Here is a 27,619-nt window from a genome sequence, read left to right as displayed (position 1 = left end):
AAATTTCTTTTAATATTATTAGTACATGTGTACTCACTAAAATCAAACTCTATTTGCATTTATTTAGGTTAGTTAATAAATAATGATTTGATTTTATAAAGATGGTAGTTGTGTGTATATGTTAATTGGTTAATCTATACGGGGAGTTTTGAGAATATTCACAAGATCGCCGTTATGAAATTTTTGTAATATTAATGAAAAAAAAATACAGTTGGGTCATGGGGAGTCTTTGCCTCTTCACCTCTTTTGTAATTCTCATTCCATTACCATCATTTTGGGAATATTCAATAACCTAATTAATTATAGTATTAATATTAGATAAGTTGTTGTGTAGTAGGCGAGCCCATATTACACGTTCTTTTAGTTATAATTAACATTATTATCTATACAATATAGAAGAAACTGTATGGTGGATGGTGGAACTGAAGGATTTAAGGGTCATGCCATGATTATAATTCTAGGAACAATCCCATGTTTTGAGTGTACCATTCGGCTATTCCCACCACAAGTGAAATTCCCTTTATCATGCACTTTCAGAAACTCTAAGGAATGCTGCTCATTCTATTGAATATGCCCATTTGATCAAATGGAATGAGGTAAGCATATTACTTAATATTTGTCTATATTTTCCTGATGGGCTGGTGCTTTTGCATATACATTTTTCATCAGGATAATATTTTATCAGGTCCATGGTAGCAAAAGCTTTGATCCAGATAATCCCATAGACATGCTATGGGTTTATTCGGTGGTAATAAACAGTAGGAGTAGTAGTCTATCTTTCAATTGAACAAATTGAATATTTTGTTTGTTTTCTTATTTTTCCTATTTTTTGATTTATCTGTATCTCAATAGGCTGTCAAGAAGGCTGAACTTTTCAGAATTCCTAGTGTTACATATTATTTGCGTCTTCACCTCTTTTGTAACTCCCATTCCATTACCATAATTTTGTGGTTCACGGTATATTAATTTTACGACCGCCCATGTCTTTGTTTTAAAGGTATAAAAGACATAGAGTTGTAGATGAATTATACACCAATAAAATCATACTCATTTTTGGAGCTTTATAAAGTTTATCGGTGCCCAGCGGGTTTGAGATGCTTCAACACGAAGTCGTTTTATATTTGTGAACAATACATCAATCAGAGAGCACTAGATGTGGCGTAATTTTTCATGTTGATAGATGGTTTTTCTCGACTTGACTTATAGTTTGATTTGCCTTAATTGCATTCATGGTAATTTTCATTTCATTTATTGTTCATTTTTCTACTATTATAGTAATAGTTAAAGTACCATTTGTGCATGGTTCGAAAATTTTATCTCAATATTTTATCAATTGAAATGTGTGATTAAGTGGAGCGAGTGAGAGGTTTTACTATGTCACGTGTGATTAAGTGGAGTGAGTGGGAGATGTTAACTAACATTGATTCTAATTTTGTTAAATTAATTTAGAATTGAAATTAATGTTTTAAAAATATATTAATATGTAGGCTAATTTGATATAATTAGGGATGTCAATCGGGCCGGTCCGTCGGGTTTCGGGCCAACCCTACTCGGGTTGCGGGTCAATCGGGCGCGGGTTAATCGGGTTGTGATTTCTTTCGGGTTATAATTCAACCCTAACCCAAAAAGCTTGGGTTTTGGGCTAGCCCATCGGGTTAATCGGGTTGCTACCGATAATATTAACATGCAATCAATCCAATAAATAATGATTAAAATTACTAATATTCATACAATGTAAAATATTTAATTATTATATATTTGAGATATATGCTTAAACTCAATCATAAACATGATCAAATACTAATATTTGAGATATTTCGTGGAATTTTAATGCATGTTTTTTATATTTAAATAATTTTTTAGTGAATTTGAAGTTTTTAATTTATTTATTAATTATTATATTAATAAAAAATTCAATATATAATTCTATGAACGTGGAAAATATACCGGATTGGTTGAGTCGAATTGAAGTTGTAAAGTCATCGATAACTGGTTAGTCAAAACAAGAATTCATTTTGACGAAAGTGTCTAGTTTCCTTTGATTATTGTAGGGCATATCTCATTTCAAGATTTATCGACTGACTTGATGGGTTGCTTTAGTTAGTATAACTCTAGATGTTACACTTAGACAAATTTTCTTGTTTTCGCCCAAGATTCTTCCTAAAGAAAGCAAATAGAATTATTATTTTGTGTTTAAGAGTTTCGAATTTCTTATTCTTTTGATTATTTTAATTTTCTTTATCAAAAGGTGAGTTCGGTATTTTAATTTTTGCATTTTTTAGGAATAGAGTCGGGGTTTTTTTCTTAGTAATTTAGAATAGAACAAGTATTCAAATGTACGAGAATGGGTAGGTATTTCCATCTCAGGATTTCAAATATCTTAATCTTAGTGTTGGTATATTCCGTTTATTAGATCTGGGTGGGGTTTTCTCTTGATTGAATACAGAAAAAGAAGACCACCCCCCTTTTTTGTTTTGGTCTGCTTCGCCGGGTATTGGTAAGGTATACCAAAGGAAAGGAGTATCACTGGCTTAACCCCTTGATTGTCGGCTTTGGTTTCGATGAACCAACCGGTCAGTTACAAGCAACAAACAAGAATGAAGAAATCAAAATTATACAATTTTTTATTTAAAATGAAAATATGAATTTTATTCATTTTTTTTTATAGGGCTCTAGGGCTATACGGACTCGAACCGTAGACCTTCTCGGTAAAACAGACCAAACTTATTATTATCAAAATGATATGAACTGTTTCAAAGACCCAACATGCATTTTTTTTGCATTGGGCTCTTTCATTAACTGATAGAAATATCAGTCAATCCGCCATATTTTTTTCTTGACAGAAAAAATAAGGAGATGGCTCCATGTGCTCTGATTCATTATTTTGGATTCTAATTCAGGAGCACTACCAAAGTGTTTCAAAGGTGAAGTTATTTTGACGTAGGTCTGCCTTTGGCCTCGAATTTGAAGTTAAATGAAGTCTCTATCGTTCGGCTTAAAAAATCCAATATGAAACTTCATACACCTTCAAGTTCATAGGACGAAAAGAGATTTTTTGAGGGCCTTATACTCATTATGCCTGGCATTGAATATACGGGTATTCACCTTATCAATATCTCAAGATGGGGTCTGTTTGATACCTAAAAGGGCACTCAAATAGGACCGAACCTCTCGTCAGGCTATTGTTCTCTTAAAGTTATTATAGAGTAAGACGTCGATTTCGAAATAAGATCCATTTTTTGGGTTGGATGGTGGATTCCCCTGAAAAAACATTGGCGCGCGTGTAAACGAGGTGCTCTACCAACTGAGCTATAGCCCTTAGTGCTTGTGATGCATATTTTATCATGTATATAATTTGTTGTCAAGATGAATATTCTATGATTCAACATCCTAAATTTTTGAGTGGTATTGGTTCGATTATTATTGCTTATAAAGAATATGATATTTATAATCCATCGACGGGATGGGTTCCATTTGGTTCTTTTGAGGATGATAAATGACCTACTTAACTCAGTGGTTAGAGTATTGCTTTCATACGGCGGGAGTCATTGGTTCAAATCCAATAGTAGGTAGAACTTATTAGATACCGGAGTCGATGGTATCTAATAAGTTTTTTGCCCCACCCTTTTCTCTTTTTATAGATTTTATAGTTTTATTTATTTCATTTTTGAATTGCGTTGTATCAAAATTGGATTCTGTCGAGTGAATGCAATCAAAATAGGGTTTAGAAACTCTTTTGATTATTTGAACGCACCAACTAGTTATGAAATTGCACTGACAGCCTCGACTCTTGTCCTAGCTCGTCGGAGAGCTAGATTTGCCTCAATTATTTGTCTCTTTCCTTCAGCTTTTCTCAAACTAGCTTCTGCTATTTTAAGAGTTTCCTGAGCTTCTTGTGGATCAATATCACTACCCTTTTCCGCATCATTTACTAAAACAGTGATCTCATTATTGCCTATTCTAGCAAAACCGCCCATCAGAGCCATCGTTAACCATTGGTCCTTAAGGCGTATTCTCAAAATCCCTATATCTACAGCTGTAGCAATAGGAGCATGATTTGGTAATACGCCAATTTGACCACTATTTGTAGATAAAATGATTTCTTTCACTTCTGAATCCCAAACAATTCGATTAGGGGTCAGTACACAAAGATTTAAAGTCATTTCTTCAAATTGCTCTCCATTTCTAAGTTGATAGCCTTCGCGGTAGCTTCATCGATATTCCCTACTAAATAAAAGGCCTGTTCAGGAAGACCATCTAATTCTCCGGAAAGGATCAATTGAAACCCTTTAATGGTTTCTGCTAGACCAACATATTTCCCCGGAGAACCGGTAAATACTTCGGCTACAAAAAAGGGTTGTGATAAGAAACGCTCAATTTTTCGCGCTCTTGCTACGGTTAAACGATCCTCTTCGGATAATTCGTCCAACCCAAGGATAGCTATAATGTCCTGAAGCTCTTTATAACGTTGTAAAGTTTGCTTAACTCTTTGCGCAGTTTCATAATGTTCCTCACCAACGATCCGAGGTTGAAGCATGGTTGAGGTTGAATCTAAAGGATCTACTGCCGGATAGATCCCTTTGGCAGCTAATCCTCTTGATAGTACGGTAGTAGCATCTAAATGTGCAAATGTGGTAGCAGGGGCAGGATCGGTCAAATCGTCTGCAGGTACATAAACCGCTTGAATAGAAGTTATGGATCCTTCTTTGGTAGAAGTAATTCTTTCTTGTAAAGAGCCCATTTCAGTACTCAGGGTGGGTTGATAACCGACAGCGGAAGGCATTCTACCCAATAAGGCCGATACTTCGGATCCGGCTTGAACGAAACGGAAGATATTGTCGATAAATAGAAGTACGTCTTGTTCATTAACATCTCGGAAATATTCCGCCATCGTTAGAGCAGTCAAACCAACTCTCATACGAGCTCCCGGCGGTTCATTCATCTGGCCATAAACTAAAGCCACTTTTGATTCTGCAATATTTTCTTCATTAATTACTCCAGATTCTTTCATTTCCATGTAAAGATCATTTCCTTCACGAGTACGTTCACCCACTCCGCCAAATACGGATACCCCCCCATGGGCTTTGGCAATATTGTTAATCAATTCCATAATGAGTACCGTTTTACCAACCCCAGCTCCACCAAATAGTCCGATTTTTCCCCCGCGGCGATAAGGTGCTAAAAGATCTACTACTTTAATTCCTGTTTCAAAAATAGATAATTTTGTATCTAACTGTATAAAGGCAGGCGCAGATCGATGAATAGGAAATGTTGTACGAGTATCTACAGGACCTAAATTATCAACAGGCTCTCCAAGCACATTAAAAATGCGTCCTAGAGTCGCTCCACCGACTGGAACACTTAGAGGAGCTCCCGTATCAATCACTTCCATTCCTCTCATCAGACCATCTGTAGCACTCATAGCTACAGCTCTAACTCGATTATTTCCTAATAATTGCTGTACCTCACAAGTCACATTAATTGGTTGACCAACAGTATCTCGGCCTTTAACTACCAGCTGGCGGAAAGGCCGCATCTAGTACCGGACCAATGATTTGGATAATACGCCCCAGGTTTTTTTTTTCAAGCGTGGAAACCCCAGAACCAGAAGTAGTAGGATTCATTCTCATAATATAATAAATAAAAAAATATGTCGAAATTTTTTTGTGAAAATTATCGAATCTAATAGCCTACCTATCGCTATCGGGCGCCAATAAAATAAAAGAGAAAGTTTTCGCATGGGCTCATCATCTGATGCAGAACCGATGCGAGAGGTTCATTTGGCAAAGTTAAAATTGCTGAACATGCACTCACCGGCCACAAAGTTGCTGTCAAGATTCTAAATCGTAAGAAGATTAAGAATATGGATATGGAAGAAAAAGGTTAGGCAAACCATCTTCACTACTCCATACGTTTATAATACATCTTCTCAAATTACTAATGCATAAAGTTAATCAAATCAAGCTTACACTGGATCTTTTAACAGTTGGTTGCCTCTTGCAGTCAGAAGAGAAATCAAAATACTGAGGTTGTTTATGCATCCCCACATCATACGTCTCTATGAGGTTGTGGAGACAAATTCTGACATATATGTTGTGATGGAATTTGTCAAGTCTGGTGAACTGTTTGATTACATTGTGGAGAAAGGTAGGTTACAAGAAGAGGAGGCTCGCACGTTCTTTCAACAGGTTAGATGCTTCTTTTCAGACTCACCGAGATACTATGATAAGTAGTGTATCAATGTCTCTGTGGTGCTGATGATTGCAGATAATATCTGGAGTGGAGTACTGCCACAGGAATATGGTGGTTCATAGAGATCTGAAGCCAGAAAACTTGCTTTTGGATTCCAAACACAACGTGAAGATTGCTGATTTTGGTCTGAGTAACATTATGCGCGATGGTCATTTTCTGAAGACCAGTTGTGGAAGCCCCAACTACGCTGCTCCAGAGGTACACTTTACAAATTCATGAGCTAGGTAGAATCTAAACAAAGTGACTGGAACTGTGGAGACATGTAATGTTTCAGAAACGTGCAATTCGAAGAGTCTGATATGTGTTTCTACCATAGGTTATCTCAGGTAAATTGTATGCTGGGCCCGAGGTGGACGTATGGAGCTGCGGTGTAATTCTTTATGCACTTCTCTGTGGCACCCTCCCATTTGATGATGAGAATATTCCAAACCTGTTTAAAAAAATAAAGGTGCATCCATGTAAATTCATGTTATTATGTTTATTAGTTCGTCTTCAAATACATTCATGCTTGGAAGTTTACTGATAAATGTAGCATAGAGCCACTGCATCTCTTATGGCAATGTTCATCGCTACAATTTAACCTCATAATGTTCAGATATTATTTCTGAGCTTCCTATAGACCATGTATCATTTTCCTTCTGAAGTGAAGGTTTGAAAATGGCGATTAAGAACAAAACAGAATGAAATGAACACCGGGAATTTACGTGGTTCGACGTAAGTCTACATCCACGGAAGAACGAGCACACACAATCTTTATTTCGACCTTGGTGAATACTGAATGTTACAACTGGAAACGAAAAGAACAATACAAGAATCTAGAACAAGAAACCAACAATCGCAGGCTGATTCTTCGCAGCTAAGATGAACTCTCAAGGATCGATTTAGCTGATCTATTTTCTCTTGCGAACTGAACTCCTCTCTTTTTTCCCCTTTCTGTTTTGTATTGAATAATAATCAGATCCAGCAATCCACGGCCCAGATTGAATCTTATCTCTCCGCGAATGTCAGCCGTTGGATCAAAACATTTAACTCAATACTCCACATATCTGTTGGTCTCAGGTTCGATTCATTTTGAGGCCACCAAAACCCAACATGAAGCTTTATAATGTTCTACGAGATTGTCTGATGGCAAACTTAGGCATTAATTCATATGTACTCCATGGAGCATAATTTAAGCCTATTCAGAGCATTAGTACGTAGCTGTAAATGGAAGGAAAACTTTCACATATCATGATATGCTTAATGGTAATCTGTTTAATATGTCTCTAGGGTGGAATATACACTCTTCCCAGCCATTTATCTGCTTGTGCAAGAGATTTGATTCCCAGGATGCTTATAGTTGATCCGATGAAACGAATGAGCATTCCAGAGATACGTACCCACCCTTGGTTCCAAGCTCATCTCCCACGTTATCTGGCTGTGCCACCACCGGATACAACACAACAAGCTAAAAAGGTAACTGGAGTTTCAAATCATCAAATGTATTCAATAACTCTTTCCAAATGATCATAGATGTAGCAGAACGAACACTGAGAAATTTCTACAATATTCCTAATGTCTGTCCAATAAACACCAAGAAATGAGAGTAGAATTTTAAGCATCTTTCCAATTCTTTGTATCACTGCCCAACGGTTTTCTGGCACTAGGCCTTTATATTATCGGAGCTTTGCCTATTACATGACCCCGAAAATTTAATGATCAGAAACTTCATAATGTGCAGATTGATGAAGATATTCTTCAGGAAGTGATTAAGATGGGATTTGACCGTGCTGCACTTGTTGAATCTATTGGAAACAGGGTTCAAAATGAGGTAACTTTGTTACTCCATGTTGTTAATATTGTCAAGGTAACATGTTTTTTTTTTTATCATGACTTTTAAACCATTGCACGTTATTGATGTTGTATTAATTCTAACTGTTTCTCAGGGAACTGTTTCATACTATCTGCTGCTAGACAATCGATTTCGCGTTGCCAATGGCTACCTTGGAGCTGAATTCCAAGAGACCGTGGTATGTTTTTTGGTTAATAAATAAGATGTACTCTTCTATTTATTTAAGGAAATAAGAGCTTTATGTGCTACTTACTATCGAGTTGTGATCAAAATAGAACTAAATCCCGGTGCATTACTAAAGAACAAATTTAGACCACATGATCTTGTAATCAAAAGGCTGAACTTAATCACTACTAATTATTTACTGATCGTTGTTAATCACCACTTAACGGTATCATATGTTATCGTTGTGGCTGATTTCCTTTTCAAAGCTTCATATGCATTCTACTTTCAAGTTCTTTCACACTCACAAGTTTCTGCTGACATCCTTGCATGAATTTTGTATATACCAATAGGAATTTGGGTATGACCGCAATCCAAGTGAGCCCGTAGCATCTCCTGTCAGGGAACGTCTTCCTGGAGTTAACGATCATCAACAATTTGGAGCAAGGCAACTTCCCTCTGACAGGAAATGGGCTCTCGGACTCCAGGTTGGTTCACTGCTTTCTTATGCATTGATGGTATTTACTCTTATTCATTTGACTTCTGTGAAAGTCTCAAGCCCATCCTCGTGAGATCATGACGGAAGTTCTCAAAGCTCTTCAAGAACTGAAGGTTTTCTGGAAAAAGATTGGACATTACAACATGAAATGCAGATGGGCTTCCGATGCTCCTGGCCACCATGAAGGGACCCTTAACGATTCCATGCATGACACCAATTATTTCGGTGATGGATCTGCCGTTATTGAACATCAAGGGAGTAGTGTAACCCGACATGTTGTTAAGTTTGAAGTGCAGGTAAGTTCATAGTCTGTTGATTTCTATACATATTAATTGTGTCGAGAATATGCACACTCGTTGTTTGTTTCATTTCAGCTATACAAAACTCGTGAAGACAAGTATCTGCTTGATCTGCAGAGAGTTCAGGGGCCGCCGTTGCTCTTCCTTGATCTTTGCGCAGCTTTTCTCGCCCAGCTTCGTGTACATTGAAATCCACAAATTCTTTGTTGATGCTGTACATAATTATTGCCAAATCTCCTCAAGATGAATGCTGTACCGAGCCAAGCCGCCAATTGGAGTGGGTCTACGCTAGGAGTTCTCTCTTCTAGTACAATTTTGATATATTATTATTTCTAGTCTTAGATTTCATAATATCATATTATTGATTGGGTTTTAATTGTTCTCATTTCCTCCTTTTCCAATCATCCAACTAACAGTATTAAACAAAAAATAAGTGAATATTACATGTATTTGAGAATGCAGTTAATTAGCTATTGAAAAGCTGTACCAGCTGCAGTTAGAAGAGTAGTTAGTTAGTTAGGGAGGTGGTTAATCTGAAATAGACTGAATAGCTATCGATATTCCTCTATAAATAGCATTGTAATACTCTTCTACATCAGAACTTCTTAGCCTATCATGCACTCTATGTGCAATCTGCAACTGAGCACTTAAGCTCTCGGAAGCTGATCTATTCCCGTCATCAGTGAAGGGGTATGATACACAAAATGATTAAAGTGCAATTCTTAGCTCAACTGAACCGCTTGGATTATGAACCCCACATGATTTTGATCAAATTTTGCCTTCGTTTAGCATGATCATTTCTATTTCTTTATTATATCGACAATGTGACCATTTTGTAAAAAATAAGAAAAATGGTTAAAAACAGGTATTAAAGGCAAAAGGGTCAGCGAGTCACTAAATTCCAGCGACCTGCCAGAAAGCTACGGGATTCCAGTGACAAATTGGCGCCTCGACGAGTTCGCGAAACCAACAACTCGTCGGAATGCTACTCACAAAAGAATAAGAGGCACTTTCCCACAAAAAGTGAACCTAAAGTGGATATATGATGAAAAGATTAAGAAGACGCTAGGATTATGAAACCTAGACATGCCCACGGTTCGTAAACCGGCGGTTCCGTTTCGGGAAATGTGGAACCGGAACCGAACCGTGAGGCTATTTCACGGTTCCGGTTTCGGTTTGAAAACCGGCGGTTCCGGTTCCGGTTTGGAACCGCCGGTTATCCGGCGATTTTTTACGGTTCCGAACCTCCGGTTTCCGGCGATTTTTCGCCGTTCCGGCTCAGTTTCATGGTTTTCCCGACGGTTTTTCACGGTTCCGGTTTGGAACCGTCCGGAACCGACGGTTCCGGCACTGTTTCGGTTTGTAAAATTTGAAACCGAAATCGGCCCACGGTTCAAAATATGGCGGTTCTTGTTCAAGAAAAAAGTCACGGTTCCGGTTCTGAACCGGAACCGGCGGTTACAGTTCTGCGGTTAACCGCCGAAACCGAAAACCTTGGGCATCTCTAATGAAACCTCTTTGGGACTAGGACAACTCACGTACAATGACTCTACCAGCTAGCAACACTGAGCTAGCCCAAGAAGAAGAAAACCCTTGACAACATTCATCAAAGGCAACTCACCTACGATGAAAACAACCCTCAACAACTTTTACCAAAACAGTTTACATACAATGACTCTACTAACTAGCAACACTAACCTAGCAAGCATATTGTTCAAGAAACTTTACAAGTTTCTACTAGCCTATTATCGAATTCGAATCATTCTTATCCTTTGGTGAATTATTTCATAATTTTACTTTAGGTATGTTTTAATGGTCTTTTGATAAATATAGGTATTGAGAATATGGGGAGTGATCAATTGCTAACTCATCATTTAATTGCTAACTACAACTAATTTAAGGCCATAGGATTTTAGAAAACGTGTGGTCTACAATTTGCCACGTGTAGTTTTCGTTTTTATTAATAAAATAAAAAAAGATAAAAAAAAAACGCCAAATTAGGGTTTTAGATGAAAATGTCAATATAGTGTTTCGGAAATATCAACACAATGCTTTGAGAATGTCAACACGATGCTTTAAGAATGTTAACCCATTGCTTATATTGACATTCTACATGTATTATATTGACATATTTTATATAGTATGTTGACATTTCTGCTTTACGAAAAAATTGAAAATTTTTTGAATTTTTTTTCAAATTTTGACGTCGGAACATATGCATATATGATATCGTTGGAATCCTTATAAAATTATCTTTAATTTGATATATGTTATATGAATTTAAAGTTTTGAGATTTCTTTTAAAAGTTAGTTATAACTAAACATGTAGTTAATTGACATTAATACCCCTATTGATATTTTATGGAATTAATCCTATGGCTTTATTGACGTTTTTTGTTGATCGTATTGATATTTCTTGGTTGATGATCTAGGCCCTTAACTTGAATATCTAATGGCTATTATTTAGTTGTAGTTAGCAATTAGGTATTGAGTTAGCAATATAACACTCCCATTGAGAATATAGTGTGAAATTTCGCTAACAACTCGGTTTTCTTTTATTATGTAAATGTTATGCATTCTAGTTAAGCAATTTTGAGCAATTTAATACTACAAGTGAAATGTTATGCACTCTATTATGTTATTTGAGCATTTTAATACAATATTATTTAGTTGAAAAATTAGAGAATATCGAATGAAATATTAGGTAATGTGTTGTAGAGATGCTAAAATTAGGTAATGTTGAGTAATTTAGTGACGTAATTTGAAATATTAGGCAATTTGGTTAGGTAGTATTGAGCAATTTCAAATGAAATGCAATTGAATTATTTTTAGCATTCGGCTAATTAAAGTTAAACAATTTGATTTGTTTGAATGGAGTATATTTTAAATCAGTCCGTTGTTACCTTAATTGTGGATAGTGTACATCTATATATATAATGATGACTACATCATAAACAACAAGTGAATTATATTATGGTCCAATCGATTCTTCAGTTTTGTTTCTCTATTCTCTATTCTCTAAGAAGGAGAAACTGATCTTGGTGATGCCACGGTTGAAACTCGAGATTGATTTTCGTATGTAGAAGAATTTGAGGTGACACTTCTGATCTCTAGTGAGGTAATATTCATATTTATGCCCCTTAATGTTAAAACTTAAAAGATTTTGTTGACTTTTATAAGAAAATTTTGAAATCTCTTAAGAGTTTGAAGAAAATTTACACAGGTACATGTAAACATGTATAACTTATCTCGTATGTGGATTCCCTTAATTAATGACATATATGATAGTTCACGAGTTACATTAATGCTTAATAATATTTGCATAGACATGAAAATCAATTAAGAATACATATAAAATTAATATGTTTAAGTCAAGTTTTATTGAGTTAATTAATGCGAGTTGACCCATTAAGAATATGATTTTAATAGTGCAATATCAATTTTAATAATGTAACATCAAGTTTTAATTGTGCAAATCAGGTTTGTGTCGTTATCATATCGTGTCAATCCAATTGTATTATGCAATATCAAGTTCATGACGTATTCGAGTCATGTTCAGGTTTGAGGGTAGTAAGTCGAGTTTGTGCTCAAATTGAGAGTTGTTGGAATCTATGCCCGGTCAATGAACTTTGACCAATTATAATTTCAACGAGACATTTAATTTTGTAAAATTAAATGAGATAGCGTCGATCTAAATTCGGAGTAGATGACCGTGGTATATTCATTTTCTCAAATCCGATTCCCGGTGAGTGAGAAATAAGGGATTAAAGTTGTGCAAAATTGCAAACTTAATGAGCTATGAGAGAAGCTTAGGGAATAATTAAGAGAGTTAATTATCCCACATTGGAAGTTACAACCTTATTAAACTAGTACTCCCTCCGTTCCATAGTAATAGAGACATTTTATTTTGCTCACTCGTTATGAAAAAATAATTATAAATAGTTAAAGTGGAGAAAAAGTAAAGTAAGAGAGAGAATATTATAGATAAGACTCTTCTCTACATTATTTTTTCTCTTACTATACTTTTTCTCCACTTTAACTATTTATAGTTAATTTTTCAAAACGAGTGCGCAAAATGAAACGCCTCTATTACTATGGAACGAAGGGAGTATTTAATAAGAATGATTATTACATGGAATAATTATAGTAGACTAAGATGGGCTGTAGAGCCCACACGCGCGCGCCGCCCCCCGCCGCGAGCCGCGAGCCCTTGCCCTTGGATCTTGGCAATTGGTCTTTGGGCTTAGTGCTTGGGCCTAGTTGCGGGCTTGGCCCAAGTCTAGTGGGATCTTGGCAATTGGTCTTTGGGCTTGGTGCTTGGGCCTAGTTGCGGGCTTGGCCCAAGTCTAGTGGGTCTAGTTCTTTTTAGACCACCACCGTTTCCACGTCAGCAAGCCAAGCGGGATGTCACCTCGTCAGTATGACGCGGTAAGCCAACGTGGCTGACACGTGATAGTCCACGTCATGAATGAATCTAGAAGCTTCTAGATTCGACTCTCAGCTCTGTAACGTTTTGTAACGCTTCGTAACCGACGACCGTTACCGTCTAGCATTGATGACGGTCATTATGGCCGTTGACCCCCTGCAGTGGACCGAGCCTATAAGCCATTCTAGCATTCTAAACACACAGAAACTAGAATCCACTCTGCATCATACACTCTCTCCTCCCTCTGCATTGTTCTTCTGTCGAAGCTCTGCCATCTCCTCCATCCAGTTCGTCGGAGCTCTGTTGATAGCGGTGCTGCTTCACCAGAGACGCAGCCGTTTTATCTTTGGGGACGAAACGCCAATCCGAAGAGCACTACCGGGGCGTATCTCGTCTTGCGGAAAGAGGCCTCCTCGACTCGGCTATTTCCTTTTCCAGTTTATTTGTTTCGAATCTTCTTTTGTAATTTCGATTCAGTTAGCTCTTTATATTCCTTCTTGTAAATCCAGAAACCAACAAGAGTTACCTTAACATAGCGGGTTTGAGTTAGGTCTTATTGGATTGAATCGATATCAAGTTAATTCGATAACTACCCACCATACACACCACTAAGTGACAGTATATAATTGTTAACGTGTCAAGACCCATTGTGTCGTCAACGTCAACGGTTCTATGACTAATTACTGACAACTAAGTATTTAATACTTTAATTAGTGTTTGTTTCCAAAATTGTAGGGTGCATGCCAATGTTCACGTGAGTGCAAATGTACCTAATTTCAGCCATTTTAATCATGTTCAATTGTGACAGAGTGATTAAGGAGATGAAGTTTGCAGATGAACTTGCTTCGCAAATGGTGCAAGAATGGCAGGCTGCATACATGGACTACAACACCCTCAAACATTCTCTCCAAAATCTGCTGAAGCCAACAAGTGTATCAACAAACAATGACGATGACCAAAATTATTACCACGGATTGGAGCTCGAATTTTTCACCAAACTCGAGGACGAGTTCAACAAGGTGGTGAATTTCTACAAGGATAAGCTGCAACAGCTGAAGGTGGAGGCAAATGATCTCACCTTGAAGAACCAAGGTTAGAAGATTTTCATCTTTGGAATTTGGTTGTTTGACCCCATTTTTTTGGGTACTAGTTTTGCAGTTCACTCAAAATTATTAAAATTTGTGTGGTGTTTTTTAATATTAAGTTGGACTGCATTTGGACATAAGTCAAGAAGTGGAATTGAGACAGGACTACATCAAAATTTACAAACAGGTTCGACATTTGAGAAGCTTCTGGTAAGAAACTACTACTTGTTTTTTTCTTGCTGTGATTGGAGTAGTTCAATTGTGCTGAGCTAAATGCTAAATGTATGCAGTTCGTCAAATATTCTTGCCTTCTCGAAAATAATGAACAAGTACGACAAGGTACATCCACACGAGATAAGTGATTCTTAATGTTTATCCTTCTTTGCTTCGTATGCTCTCAAAGACGTCAGCTCATTATGTTTCAGATCGCTTCAAGGAGTGCTTCAAATGTTTACTTACAGATGCTTGATAATTCATTTCGTGCCAACTCTAATGAGGTATGCATTTTTAGGTTTACGAGCTTTTTCATTGAAGATTGTTCCGATCCTCTTCTTGGTCTAAGGTGTATGAGCTCATGGAAAGACTAGAGGCCGCATTCATCGAGCAGTTTGCACAAGGAAATCGTGGAAAAGGGAAGAAATCGTTGAGGCTAGGAGAAAAAAGGGAGAAGCACAGAACAACATTCCTCCTTGGTAAGTTTGTATGATAATGCAAACACTTGAAATTGTTGTTGGAAACTGATGTATCTTCACTTGCAGCCTTGCAGGTCTGTTCACAGGCTGCTCGGTAGCACTAGTGATAGCCGTTATTGTCTCAATGCATGCTCGGGATCTTCTCAATCACACTGGACGAGATGAGTACATGGAGAGCATATTTCCACTCTACAGGTATGCCTACAAAACACAAACTCCGCAGCCTTCTCGCTCTTCATTTCTTGATCATCATTGATACAGCTTGTTTGGATTCATCGTCCTACACTTGCTCATGTACGGGTCGAATGCCTATCTTTGGAGGCGATTTCGTGTGAACTACCCTTCTATTTTTGGATTCACAGAAGAAACAGATCTTAGCTTTAGAAAAGTGCTCCTTCTTGCTTCTGCACTATCCGTGCTCTCGTTGGCGGCTGTGCTTTCAAACCTTGACATGGAGATGGATCTCAGAACAATGAAGTATAGTACAGTTACAGAACTAGTTCCATTAACATTACTCCTTGTAAGATTCTTGAAAAAAATAAAAATTCCACTCATCAATCTTCTTGATTAACAAGATTTTGGCTTATAAATGGTGCATTATTTGCAGCTGGTACTTCTTGTCACCTTCTGCCCTTTCAATATTCTTTATCATTCGAGCCGATTCTTCTTCCTCCGCCACGCGTGGCACTGTGCTTCTGCTCCACTTCATAAGGTGCTTAGATTCCAAAACAATACAATGTTTCAATCAAACTTCAATTCCTTTTCCCCATTCTCATTTCTCTGTTTTTAAATGGTTTTTAGGGAACTTTTACTGATTTCTTCTTGGCAGATCAGCTAACAAGCCAGGTTTGAATCTATTTTACACAATACCACAATTGAATAACACATTAATCTAAATTAATATTCATGTGATAAGGTTCAAGCAATCAGAAGCTTGCTTTTCTATCTCTTCTACTACACGATGGGAGATTTCACCACGAGATCAAATGCGTTTCTTAACCAGAAATTATACAAGGCTTTGTACATTGTTGTTGCAATCATCCCATCATGGTGGCGTCTTCTTCAGTGCCTTCGTCGTTTGTATGAGGAGAAAGAGAAAAAGCAAGGTCTCAACGCGCTCAAGTACTTGTCAACCATCTTGGCTCTAGTAATGAGGACAATGTATGATTATAAGAAGGGTAGCTTTTGGAAAATCATGGCTGCATCAGCATCGGGAGTCACAACTATCTACAGCACATATTGGGACATTGTTTACGACTGGGGCCTTCTTCAGAGGAACTCAACAAATCCATGGCTGAGAGAAGAGCTTCTCATCTCAAACAAGGCTGTCTATTTTGGAGCTATAGTGAGTACTAGGACTTTTCTTGTAATAACATCGAAACCACGTGGTTTTAAATAAGTGGTGAATTGCTGCAGGTGATAAACATGCTTCTGAGACTTGTTTGGATGCAGTCAGTTCTTGATTTCAATGAAACTGAATTTCTTCATAAGCGAGCTGTGGTGGCGCTCGTTGCCTGCTTGGAGATCATTCGTCGTGGCATTTGGAACTTCTGCAGGTTCGTTACTCGATTGTGTGTAGAATAACTGTAGTAGATGAGGTTTCAATCGATGTGAATCTTCCAAAAATCAGCCAAAACTAGTGATTCCAACAATGGTGTTGTTTGATTGTGTAGGTTGGAAAAAGAGCACTTCCACCAAGTTGGGCACGAAACACTACTATTGCCATCTTGAGACCAAGGTTAAAATATGATCACATGATCAACAAAACTAAATCAAGTCAATTATCCAAATTTTCTTTATAAAATTTGCGTGATAGGGAGACTTTTGGATCATCAGAAAATGGAAGAAAAACTTTGAAATTGTTGAGACTTTTGGTTGAGTCAATTTGACTGAAAGTCAATGTATTGCATCAATTTATGATTGTATCAGCAGCTTTATTACATTGGTGCATTACAATAGGCAATCCTTTATTTATAAAATCAAAGAAATTATAATTAGCAGTTGGAAACTTTGGTGGATATGCACACAAATGAACATAATGATTTTATTGACAAGTGGCAAAGCCAAGTTTAATTCACAAGCAAAAGAAGATTGCATTGCATCAGCAGCTTTATTACATTACTGTATTATTGTATCAGCAGCTTTATTAATTTACAAACTGTACTTCTTAAACATGATTCTTGTAACTATATATGCATGCACCAAAACTGTAATTTGTGTTTTAACAAATTATTGATTCGATAAGTCGTACGTGTTGGTCAATGCGTACGACAAAACGTTGTCTAAATAGTTGTCGGGGATGAGCCATAATTCTCGACAAAAATATGAAGGTTCGTCGAAAAAGTTGAGTACTAATACTCCCTCTATCCCAATTAAGTTTTCCAATAAAGTTGAGTCTATTCATTTTTGAGATGATCCAACAAAGTTGAGTCATTTTTCTTTTTGACAAAAAAATAAAACATTCAATCACTCATACTTTATTTTTTCATCTACTTCACTCTCTCTTTATTTCTCCAATTTTTTTCTCTTTCCTATTTTATTTTAGTTTCATTTAATCTATTCAACACAATTTCTTAATCTCTGTGCCCAAAAGTTTTCTACCAATTTAGTTGGGTAGAGGGAGTAGAATTTTCGTGATTTTTTGTTTTGTTATTTATTTTGATTAAGTTGTTAGGATTTTTAGTTTTAGGATTTTAGTTATGTAAGGATTTTTATTTTATACTCTCTCATTCCTTAAAAAACAGAAAATATTTGAAATGACACCGGTTGTAATACATAATTGGTAAACGTGGTCTATTTTTAGGCTAGCTTAAAATGACAAACATGGTCTATTTTTAAGAGATGGAGTATTTATTAATTTTGACTAGATTTGACTGTTAACTTTAAATGAGGTGTTAACTTTGGACCAAAACAGAATATTTGGGACGAAAACGTAACAAACTTAGTATAAGGGACCTTTAAGGTAAATGTAAAGAACCAGGACTTTAGTCTTAATTTTAATTATGTACTCCCTCCATCTCACTTAAATGTCCACCTTTTCATTTTAGTTTGTCTTAGTTAAGATGTCCACTTTTTATATTTGGAAATAAATATCTCTTTCATCTCTCCTAATTAAAATTTTCAACTACCTTTTACTTATTCCACCTACTAACTCCATCTAAAATCTCGTGCCACTTAAGAATGTAGGCATTTGGAGTGGGACGAATGGAGTATTTTGTAAATAAATTATTATAATTTAAAAATATTACTCCCTCTATTTGTGAAGACTTAGCGCGTTGTTATTTTGGGATGTCTATCATTTAAAGACATATTTACTCTTTTTTTCATTATACCTCAAAATCTAGTAACTCATTAAACCACATATAAAATTTATATTTAAAAATAAAATTCAAATTCTATTAATCTTTTCACTCATTTATTTTATAAAAACAAATAATTTAAACTCCTGTTAAGTAAAATATGTTTTTAAATGGTGGGAGAAGAAAGAAGTAAAATTTAAATAAATACTGTTAATTGTAAATGTTGAGATATGAATCAAGGATCATTGTTAATTAATTGGTAATGTTTGGTTGTCAGGATTCTATCTGGAAAAGTAATCTGATTCCTTAAATTTTAAATTTCTGCGTTTGTTTCAGTTTTTAATCAAACTGGGAAAGTAATCAAAATCCGGGAACAAGGAAAGTTAGTACAACTTTCCAGGATTCTGAATCCTAACTTTTCTTAGGTATTCTTTTTCCTAGTTTTAGGATTCTTACATATTTAAGCAATATAGTATATTTTTAATAATAATAATAATAATAATAATAACAACAATTACAACGTTTAAAAAATAATTTAAAGTTATAAATCATACTTAATTTCACTATAATAAATACTATAATTAAAATTATCATAATTATATTTATATTTTATAATTATTCATAATAGTAATAATAATTTATTAAATAATTAAAATATAATTATATAACATAAATCTTATAATAAATAATAACTATTAGTATATTTTATAAATTAATAATTAATCAATAAAGTCATAGTGCAATTTTAATTTATAAAATTTATTCAATTATAATATTCATAAATATTATAATTATAATATAATAATTATTATATTTATTATTATAATAAATGAGTATTATAATGCTCCATGTAACTATAGTTATATTTATATTATTATATATTACGATGGATAATCCATATTTAAACTATCCATCGTAATTATAAATATAATTATATAATTATTATTATTTGTAATTAATAATTTGTTTAAAATTTTACAATATTTTTTTTTATAAATAAAAAAATAATAAGTATATTTCTAGTTTGGTGTTTAAATTAAATATAAATTTAAAATCTTGATATTTTCCAAATACAGGAAAGTAAAGTTACTAGGAATCATATTCCTGGAATTTATTTTCCTTGCCAACTTTACTATCTCGCCAACCAAACATGGCCATGAGTTTTGTAAAACAAAGATTTTAAAATTTGCCATTATTTTTGGCGGTATCACATTGTATTGTCCTTTGCTTAAATACACGGGATTTGCTTTTTGGTTACGTTCTACTACTATTAGTATTATCTCGTGCACCATTTAAAGAACTATTTTATTACATTAGATTGTCCATGAATTTTACTTTATTCCATTTTTTATATGCGTATTCCATATTTTACTAACTTTTTACACTCACATTCCATTATTAAACTAATACTCCCTCCATCACAAGATAGTTGAGTAGTATTCTTTTTTGAGTTGTCCAAAAGTAGTTGATTCATTTCTTCTTTTATACTTTACTCTCCCTCTTACTTTATTTCCTCATTTTACTTTTACTCTCTTCTTTTAACTTTTAACACCTCAATTTCTTAATTCTCATCCATACAAAAATCACCTCAACTACTTTAGGACATAGAGTATTAAAAATGGATCTCACATTACATTTACTTTTTTTCACGAAGTCAAATAATTTCTTAAAACCCGTGCTGAGTATAAATGATTCCTTAAATGGTGGACGGGGGCGTAAATTGCTAACAATTCCAAAACAATCACGGATAACCCAATTCAAATTTGAACAATGTACTGAAAAAACAAGAACTTTTATTTCACCAGTAGCAACATTCTATCAAAAGGTTATTGCATTACTATGTATTCACACATAATTTCTGAGAACTCAGTTGACTGATATGGATACAGTCAATTTCTGGTAGGATCAGCTAACTGTGTGTAAACCAAAACAAAAAAGGTTAGAACTTTATTGAGGGAAACGGACATCTTCTGCTTCCTTTTCATCTTCTTCATCTACAAAAGAGTTGCATGGCGAGTTTTCTGCAGTTACATCACCTGCACTTTCATCATTGCGTTTCCCAAAGAGATACGACATGGATAAATCATTGTATGTGGAGCTCGGCTTTCTAAGGCCCTCTATAGTGTTTATTGCAGAAAGGGTGCTCCGGTATACATCTACAGTTTCTTCCACGAGCAGCAACGTCGTCTCTAAAGAAGCATTTGTGCCTGCATGGTCCACTGCAACTTCAGTCGATGGTTCCACCACCTCTGCTTCGAGAGGGAACAGAGACTCGAGTTTTGCCTCACACTCGTGGATTAACCTTGTTAGAGGTTCGGTTATGAAGAATGGCTGATGGAAAGCAAGCTGAGTGAAAGGCATGCTTAGCATTGCCCCAGTTCGTTTATCATATTTCTTCAATATCTTGATAAGGCCTATTGAAAAGGGCAGGAGGCAGTCCAGTTAACTACGTTACCCGCATCAAGAAAGAGAGCCATAGATAATACTTATACTTTTAATGGTAACAAAAGAGCCTTGTTTACCTGCAAAGTTAAGAGAGCTGTAGCTTTTGAGAAGAACCATCTTTCCATGAATCGCAACCAAGTCTTTGTGTATCTCTGTCATAATCTCAATTCCAGTCTCTGAGGTAAACAATGAATGATCTCTCACCTGCACTCGCTCAATTGTCTCCTTGAGGGCCTGATATACCGGTTAATCAGAAATCACATTAAAAGAATTAAATGTGTCCGTTGCAATCATGACAATAAGTAACAGGACACCTGACGCTGACACAGCAGTAAAGCTTGAATGATCACAACAATAACTCGAGGTGTGATAGAAAGCCATGCTTAATTGGCTAGATTAATTTTATATCACCCCAAACATTTAGTACTCGCGTGCACACATAAGTACCACGTTTTTATCAGTAAGTAATTCTTCCAACAGATTCTCCAAAAGAGGCATTATCGAAACAATAGCTCCATAACTATAAGCATTAATGATTATAACCAAAAGAGCTGAAATCTTGAACCATCTGAGAGGGGCGAACATAATATAAAAGTCTACTTTGTTTCTACAGATTTCAAGATAATTCAATCAATCCAAATTCAGTTCACTACATTGATTTTTATAGTGTTAGACCTTTTAAGTCCTGGCCTTTGCTTTAAGTAGAATCTGAGAGCATTTAGCTTTATTTTCCTTTTTTATTTTTTTTCTTCAGCTAAGAACCTTTATGAAGAAACCCATCAACAAAAAAAAAGAAATCATCTTTACAAGCTTTTGCCAAGAAATCAGTGTGGCCTAAAAGGATTTATTGTTTAAAACTAAATCAGCACATCTGGAGCCCATTTTAAGACGTGCTGTTGGCCAATTCTTGTTAGTTCAAATAAAGCAGTCTCCTCAGGAATCGGAATAAACCATGGACATACTTTTATACCATCCAATATCATAGAATAAGGTGTTCGAATTCATATTATATAAACACCATGTTCACAAGAAAATTACTCAAGTCTCATATCACACAATGACACCATTGCATTGCTAACTTGCACTTCCTCAAAAGGATATTGGGGTCATCTCCTCTTGCAGGTTTGATTTCTCGGACGAGAAATGTTCGACGATTTCTACGTTGATAAGGAGAAAGTTTTACTTACAGGCACACACATTGAATTAAGCCATTTATCTACTCAAAGTTTCCTCCTTTCAATTTACAAACCATAAGTTATAAGCTACCTCAGTTTTCTACATAATTGGGCTTATTTTTTCCGTTTCTTTTACCATCAAACCAAAATTTCAACTTGAACAAGATGAATAAATAAATTAGATAAACAATAGTGATTTAAAAATATAAAAGTATTGATACCTGGAAACGGATGATGAGATCCTCCTCCTTGCCGACGTAGAAATCGTTGAACTTTTCAATTTCCCCGGTGAGAATCGCAACAAACCAGACCTGAAACTCCGGTAACGGAAGGCGCGGCGGCAGATAAGCGGCGGCGGGAGCAATACTATTCAGCAGCTTTTTCAACAGCTTGTAGCGCAAGAATTTGTCCCTCCACTCCGGTAGGGTTTGCTCAAGGTGAATCCTAAATTCCCTCCCAAATTTCATTGCTTGTTTCAATATTACGAGGTCGATTTCAGGCTAATTTGAGAAATTTGGTGGAGAAGATATTGGGAATGGAATCAAACGTGGAAGAAAATTACACGAAAAAGGTAAAGGATTGAAAAGAGAATTTGGGTTTAGGAATATAATCTGATCCGACGATACCAATTTATACAAATTGTCAGCATCAAATTTATGCATACACTAAAATTTGGGGATATTCTTTTGCAGTGTATTGGTGGAAGAAATTATGAAATCAACATATTAAATACCTAAATTAGGAAAAGAAAAAACAACAACGCCTTGAAATTATAAGGAATATGCCATTAAGATCTCGTACTACAAAACGAGAATAGATCCTGCACATATAACTCCAGTTATAACTTAGGAGTATAATAATCGACAAATTTAATATTGTAAACTGATCAATTTTTTTAACACAAAATTTAAGCAAATAATAGCACATACGTGTAAATATATGGGGTTGTAATCACAGGGCCACACTATGGTGCCATCATAAATAGAGTAACACCGTACCACCAATATCAATTCTAGGATCTGGAAATCCAATGCCCAAGATTTAATTACGCAAAAAGAATACATATTGATGTCTAATGTATTACGAATTACTGTCGGGGGCATTATAGTCATTTCATAATTTAAAATCGAATTAGATTTGGGAAATCCCAAAAAATCGCGCGACTCTATACCTCTCTCATTCTCTCTTTCTCCATGCCACCATTACTACCTTCAACCCTTCAACCAACCTCTGCCTTTTTAATTAACAATTGAGATACCCTAACTTCACAAAATCCCGCCGCCTCCATCTCTACACCCTGAATCTGGGTTTCCCAGCCACCACTACTTCAAGAATAGGCAATTTCCAGCCAAGCCAATCCATATGTCGTCCCAAAAGTAAAATTTCCCTTCCCCAACTAGCCACCGGATGTGCGGTTGCGCATAGGGACGGGCTCTTAATATCCTCCTCCATGTTGGGCTGGCACGAATCGAGGCACCATGCGTGAGCGGCGAAGAATTGGAGCGGTATTTAGCCATCATATATCTTGCCCAAAGGGAGTTTTGCTCCCGGAACAGCCACCACAACTTGATAGTGAAGGCTCGTAGTACCTCTTTGAAATTCCGAATTCCAAGCCCTCCTTCGGCGGTTGGGCGGCAAATCTGGTCCCAACTGATCCAATGGGTCCTTTTCCTCTCGTTTGATGAGCCCCAAAAGAACCGAGCCATGAGCTGGTCCAGTTGGTTAAGTGCGCTGATCGTCGGCTCAATGGCTTGGAAGATGTGGATCGGGACCGCTTCAAGGGTGCTTTTGATGAGCGTGAGCCTTCCCCCAAAGGACAGATGTCGGTGGGCCCACCCCGAGATTCTGTTGGTGATTTTTTCTCGAAGAAACAGGAACATCTCTGTGCGTTTGGCACCACGATAGATAGGCACACCCAAATAGGTACAAGGAAACGAACCTGGTGAGAAACCTCCTTCCCCCTGAATAGAGCTGGACCATCCCACGTGCGCCTCCGCAATGTAGAAATTGCTTTTGCCGAGATTAATTTGTTGACCGGAATCCGCCTCATACTCGGTGAGGCAGCTTCTGAGTTGGCGCAAGGCGGGTGTAGCTGCTTGCGTGAAAATAATGATGTCATCGGCATAGGCAAGGTGGCTGATCTCCATGCACCGATGAGCCGCCTTGAATGTCATTTCTTTCTTGCCCAAAATAAGCTTATCAATGGCTTTCGACAGATATTCCGCTGCAATCACAAACAGAGCCGGGGAGATAGGGTCACCTTGTCTAAGCCCCCGCGTGGATTTGAAGAAGCCCGAGGGGGCACCATTAATGAGGATAGAAAACCAGCACGACCCCACACATCTGTTAATAAAGGACAACCAAGCTTCCGGGAAGCCCATGCACCTAAGGACTTGAATAAGGAACGGCCATTGAAAGCGATCGTAGGCCTTAGCCATATCAATTTTAATCGCAACATTTGGGGCCGGTGAACATCTGTGGAGCTCATGGAACATCTCTTGGGCCAGGAGGACATTGTCGTGGAGGAGACGCCCTTTCACAAAACCGCTCTGGTTTGGAGAGATAACCAACGGGAGGAGGGGGGGTGATTCTCGCTGTAAGGATCTTGGTGATGATTTTGTTGATGACGTTGCAAAGACTAATGGGGCGATAATCAGCCCACATCTCTGGGAGGGTCTTCTTTGGATGAGGACGATGCTTGTTGCCGTGATGCTACGAGGCAAGAAGGCCCTGTTAAAGAACTGTTGAACTGCCTCAATAACATCCGGTCCAATAATGCTCCAACAAGATTGGTAGAAGATAGCCGAAAAACCATCCGGCCCAGGTGTGCTATCCCCCGAGATATCAAAGACCGCTCTCTTCACTTCATCCACATCCGGGGGTTCGGAGAGTGCCTCGAGCTGGGCCGAATGGGGAAGTGGCTGGATAAGAGACGGGTCCATCTCGGCAAGGGCTGGGGCATCCAGGGCAAGAAGGTCTTTAAAGAAATCAACAGCAGAGCTTTTAATCTCCAAATCATCTGTAAGCTCTTGCCCGTTCACCTGGATTTTATGGATGCGAAGCCGAGTCCTTTTTTGCGTCACCCAGCTTTGATAGAATCTAGTGTTTTTGTCACCCTCCGCCAGCCATTTTCATGGCTGCTTTTTGTCGCCAGAAATCCTCTTCCATCTTTAGGCAAAGAATATAGGTAGCAATGGCTTTGTTGATCGTCGTTCTGTTCGTGGGCGAGGGGTCAACTTCAAAGTTCTCCCTCCATAACCTTAATGTTGGCTTGAATGTTCCCAAACAACTCTCTATTCCACCACTTGAGGGTCGTTTCACTCTGGCAAGTTTGAATTGGAGACCAAGGAGACCATGCGCTCCCGCAGGCTGATCCCACACCTCCCGAACCACATCCAAGAAACCTTCATGTCGTGTCCACATATTTTGGAATCGGAAGGCACTACCTGTTGTCGGAGTGTTCGCCAATTTGCATCGAACAAGGACCGGCCCATGATCCGAGGACACCCGGGGCAGGTTTGTCACCCTTGAGGCCTCATATGTCCTAGCCCACATCTCGCTGACCAAGACCCTATCTAGCCTCTCAAAAAGCCCGTTCTTAGCCCAAGTATACTCCGAGCCATCAAAGCCTGGATCCAGAAGTCTGTAATCCTCAATAGTTTCTGCAAAGTCAACCATTTCGGCTTGCCGGTTGGAATCGCTACTAGCCCTATCCCCCGGGGTTAAAATGGTGTTGAAATCCCCCCCGATCATCCATGGTGCTCCATCTGAGCTGTTTGTGAGTTCCCTCATTTTATCCAATAGCACGTACCTTTCCACCCTAGCACACTTTTCATAGACGGCCATGTAGGATCTGCTCCGAGTCACCCTCAACAACAAAATCAGCCCCTTCTTTCACAAAAATCCAAATCTTTCCGTTGGTGTTGGAACCTTTGAAGACCAGCCCCAAAGCCTTGGAGTATCGATCCGGATTGGGGGTCGTGAGCGGTTCCATTATTGCAAGGAAAACAATGTTATAGTTGTTAATTATTCGTTTAAGGATGTTTTGGGTAGGCGCGTTAGCGATTCCCCTAACGTTCCAAAACAAAAAATTGAGAGACATAATTAACAAGGAAGGTTCATACCCGGAGGGGAAGAAGACCCCCTTTGGTATTCGATGCCTTAAATATCGCTTCCTCCTTCGATGCACAAGGGGGTGCTAGCATTTGCTTTGGACGACGGCTGCACCTCCATTTCCGAAGGCTCATTCTCCCCACAACCATCAACATCATACTCGTCTTTTCCCATGAGGGAGTAATATTGATTGTAGCTCATATAGTTGGCCCGATGTATCGTTACCACGTCCCCGCGTCACCGAATGGCGTCCCGCCCCTCTTGAACCACCTCGGCTGTTGGGGAAAGTTCCTCGTCGAACATGGTTGTATCCCCTAACCTTGCTCGGGTGTCCGCTCTCTTGTGGGTTGGTGGCTAGGTCTAAGCTAGTATTGTATCCCGGCCCTTCAGCCACGTCCCACCCTCCTCGCTCTCCATGGATCCGGGCTTCCCTACCATGTGCATCACCTTGTTCTCCCATGATATCCGGGCTCCGCCACCCCGAAGATGTGTCATCCATCCCATGAACCCTGGGATTAGAGGCATTCCCAGCCCCTTCCCTACCCGCACGCCCATTCCTTTCCGAGGCGATCCTTGATCCTGGTTCTTCCCTTTCGAGCCTCTTTCATTTTCTCTTGGCTTTTGGGGTGGTTGCTCTTGTTTTCCTTTAGAACTTTGATTCCCATAGTGTTTCTGTTTAGGGGCAGCCGTGTTATAATTTCTCTTTTCCGGTCTTTCCATCTTCCACGAAGCATAGCACACATCACTTGTATGGCCCACATGCTTACACTCTCGGCAATAAGCCGGGATTTTCCCCCATCTAACTTGTTGCACTGTCTCGCGGCCACATATATCTAGGATGATTTCCTCCGGGGGTGGCTTTGTAATATCGATCTCAATGCACAACCTCGCGAAGGATAGCCGTGACTTGTCGGCTGTGGCACGATCAACTTGGATCGGCGTGCCTAGGAGCTTCCCAATGGCAAATAAGGCGGATTGGTCGTAAAGATGGATAGGCAACCCAATTAAGTTACACCAAATTGCCACAATCGGAGACTCACAATAGGCATCGAAGTCCGGAGTCAACTTGAAGACCCTCATGGGATGGCGGTCGATATACCATACTGGAGTGCCCTTCGGGCCACTTAGCAACCGCGCATAGTCCGTCATGTCCTCGAATTGAACAAGGATGTGTTTGGCGTTAATATATTTCCAAGAAAAGCTATTGCCGAATTTGATATTATCAAGCGCCTTTTGAATATGATGGGAAGATGGAATAGAGTGAGAGAACTTACCGACAATCGCATGCCCAACATTATCCGCTAGCTTCTGGATTTCAGCTCTGGAAAAGTAGATTGTCGG

General features: G+C 37.8%; 4 protein-coding genes across 4 annotated transcripts; 2 read left to right on the top strand and 2 right to left on the bottom strand.

Moving 5' to 3' along the window:
• Nucleotides 1-4,112: 4,112 nt before the first annotated feature.
• Nucleotides 4,113-5,676, bottom strand: LOC125222597 (ATP synthase subunit beta, chloroplastic-like). Its single transcript, XM_048125301.1, is given in 2 exon segments — nt 4,113-5,522; nt 5,524-5,676. Coding segments are annotated over 2 exon segments (1,470 nt in total). The 5' UTR covers nt 5,631-5,676; the 3' UTR covers nt 4,113-4,159.
• Nucleotides 5,651-9,481, top strand: LOC125220342 (SNF1-related protein kinase catalytic subunit alpha KIN10-like). The gene is made up of 11 exons (XM_048122504.1): nt 5,651-5,666; nt 5,775-5,882; nt 6,004-6,188; nt 6,268-6,450; nt 6,569-6,700; nt 7,522-7,707; nt 7,973-8,062; nt 8,178-8,261; nt 8,599-8,733; nt 8,798-9,040; nt 9,119-9,481. Exons 1-11 carry the CDS (start codon nt 5,651-5,653, stop codon nt 9,230-9,232), a joined length of 1,476 nt encoding a protein of 491 aa, XP_047978461.1. The 3' UTR covers nt 9,233-9,481.
• Nucleotides 9,482-14,290: 4,809 nt separating this feature from the next.
• LOC125217532 (phosphate transporter PHO1 homolog 9-like) lies at nt 14,291-17,187 on the top strand. Its single transcript, XM_048119053.1, has 12 exons — nt 14,291-14,561; nt 14,674-14,764; nt 14,845-14,893; nt 14,980-15,051; nt 15,117-15,246; nt 15,321-15,441; nt 15,508-15,766; nt 15,854-15,958; nt 16,048-16,092; nt 16,163-16,591; nt 16,663-16,802; nt 16,920-17,187. The coding sequence occupies exons 1-12, from the start codon at nt 14,291-14,293 to the stop codon at nt 16,975-16,977; spliced, it is 1,770 nt and encodes a 589-aa protein (XP_047975010.1). The 3' UTR covers nt 16,978-17,187.
• A 3,134-nt stretch (nt 17,188-20,321) lies between these two features.
• On the bottom strand, nt 20,322-22,909 carry LOC125217534 (SPX domain-containing protein 4-like). Its single transcript, XM_048119054.1, has 3 exons — nt 22,387-22,909; nt 21,068-21,224; nt 20,322-20,959 (listed from the first exon to the last, which is right to left on the bottom strand). The coding sequence occupies exons 1-3, from the start codon at nt 22,630-22,632 to the stop codon at nt 20,493-20,495; spliced, it is 870 nt and encodes a 289-aa protein (XP_047975011.1). The 5' UTR covers nt 22,633-22,909; the 3' UTR covers nt 20,322-20,492.
• Nucleotides 22,910-27,619: the final 4,710 nt, after the last annotated feature.

This window comes from Salvia hispanica, chromosome 4 (genome assembly GCF_023119035.1).
Source record: "Salvia hispanica cultivar TCC Black 2014 chromosome 4, UniMelb_Shisp_WGS_1.0, whole genome shotgun sequence".
NCBI classification, from domain to species: domain Eukaryota; kingdom Viridiplantae; phylum Streptophyta; class Magnoliopsida; order Lamiales; family Lamiaceae; genus Salvia; species Salvia hispanica.
Note: the sequence above shows the minus strand (reverse complement) of the source record. Positions and strands in the feature narration are given on the sequence as shown.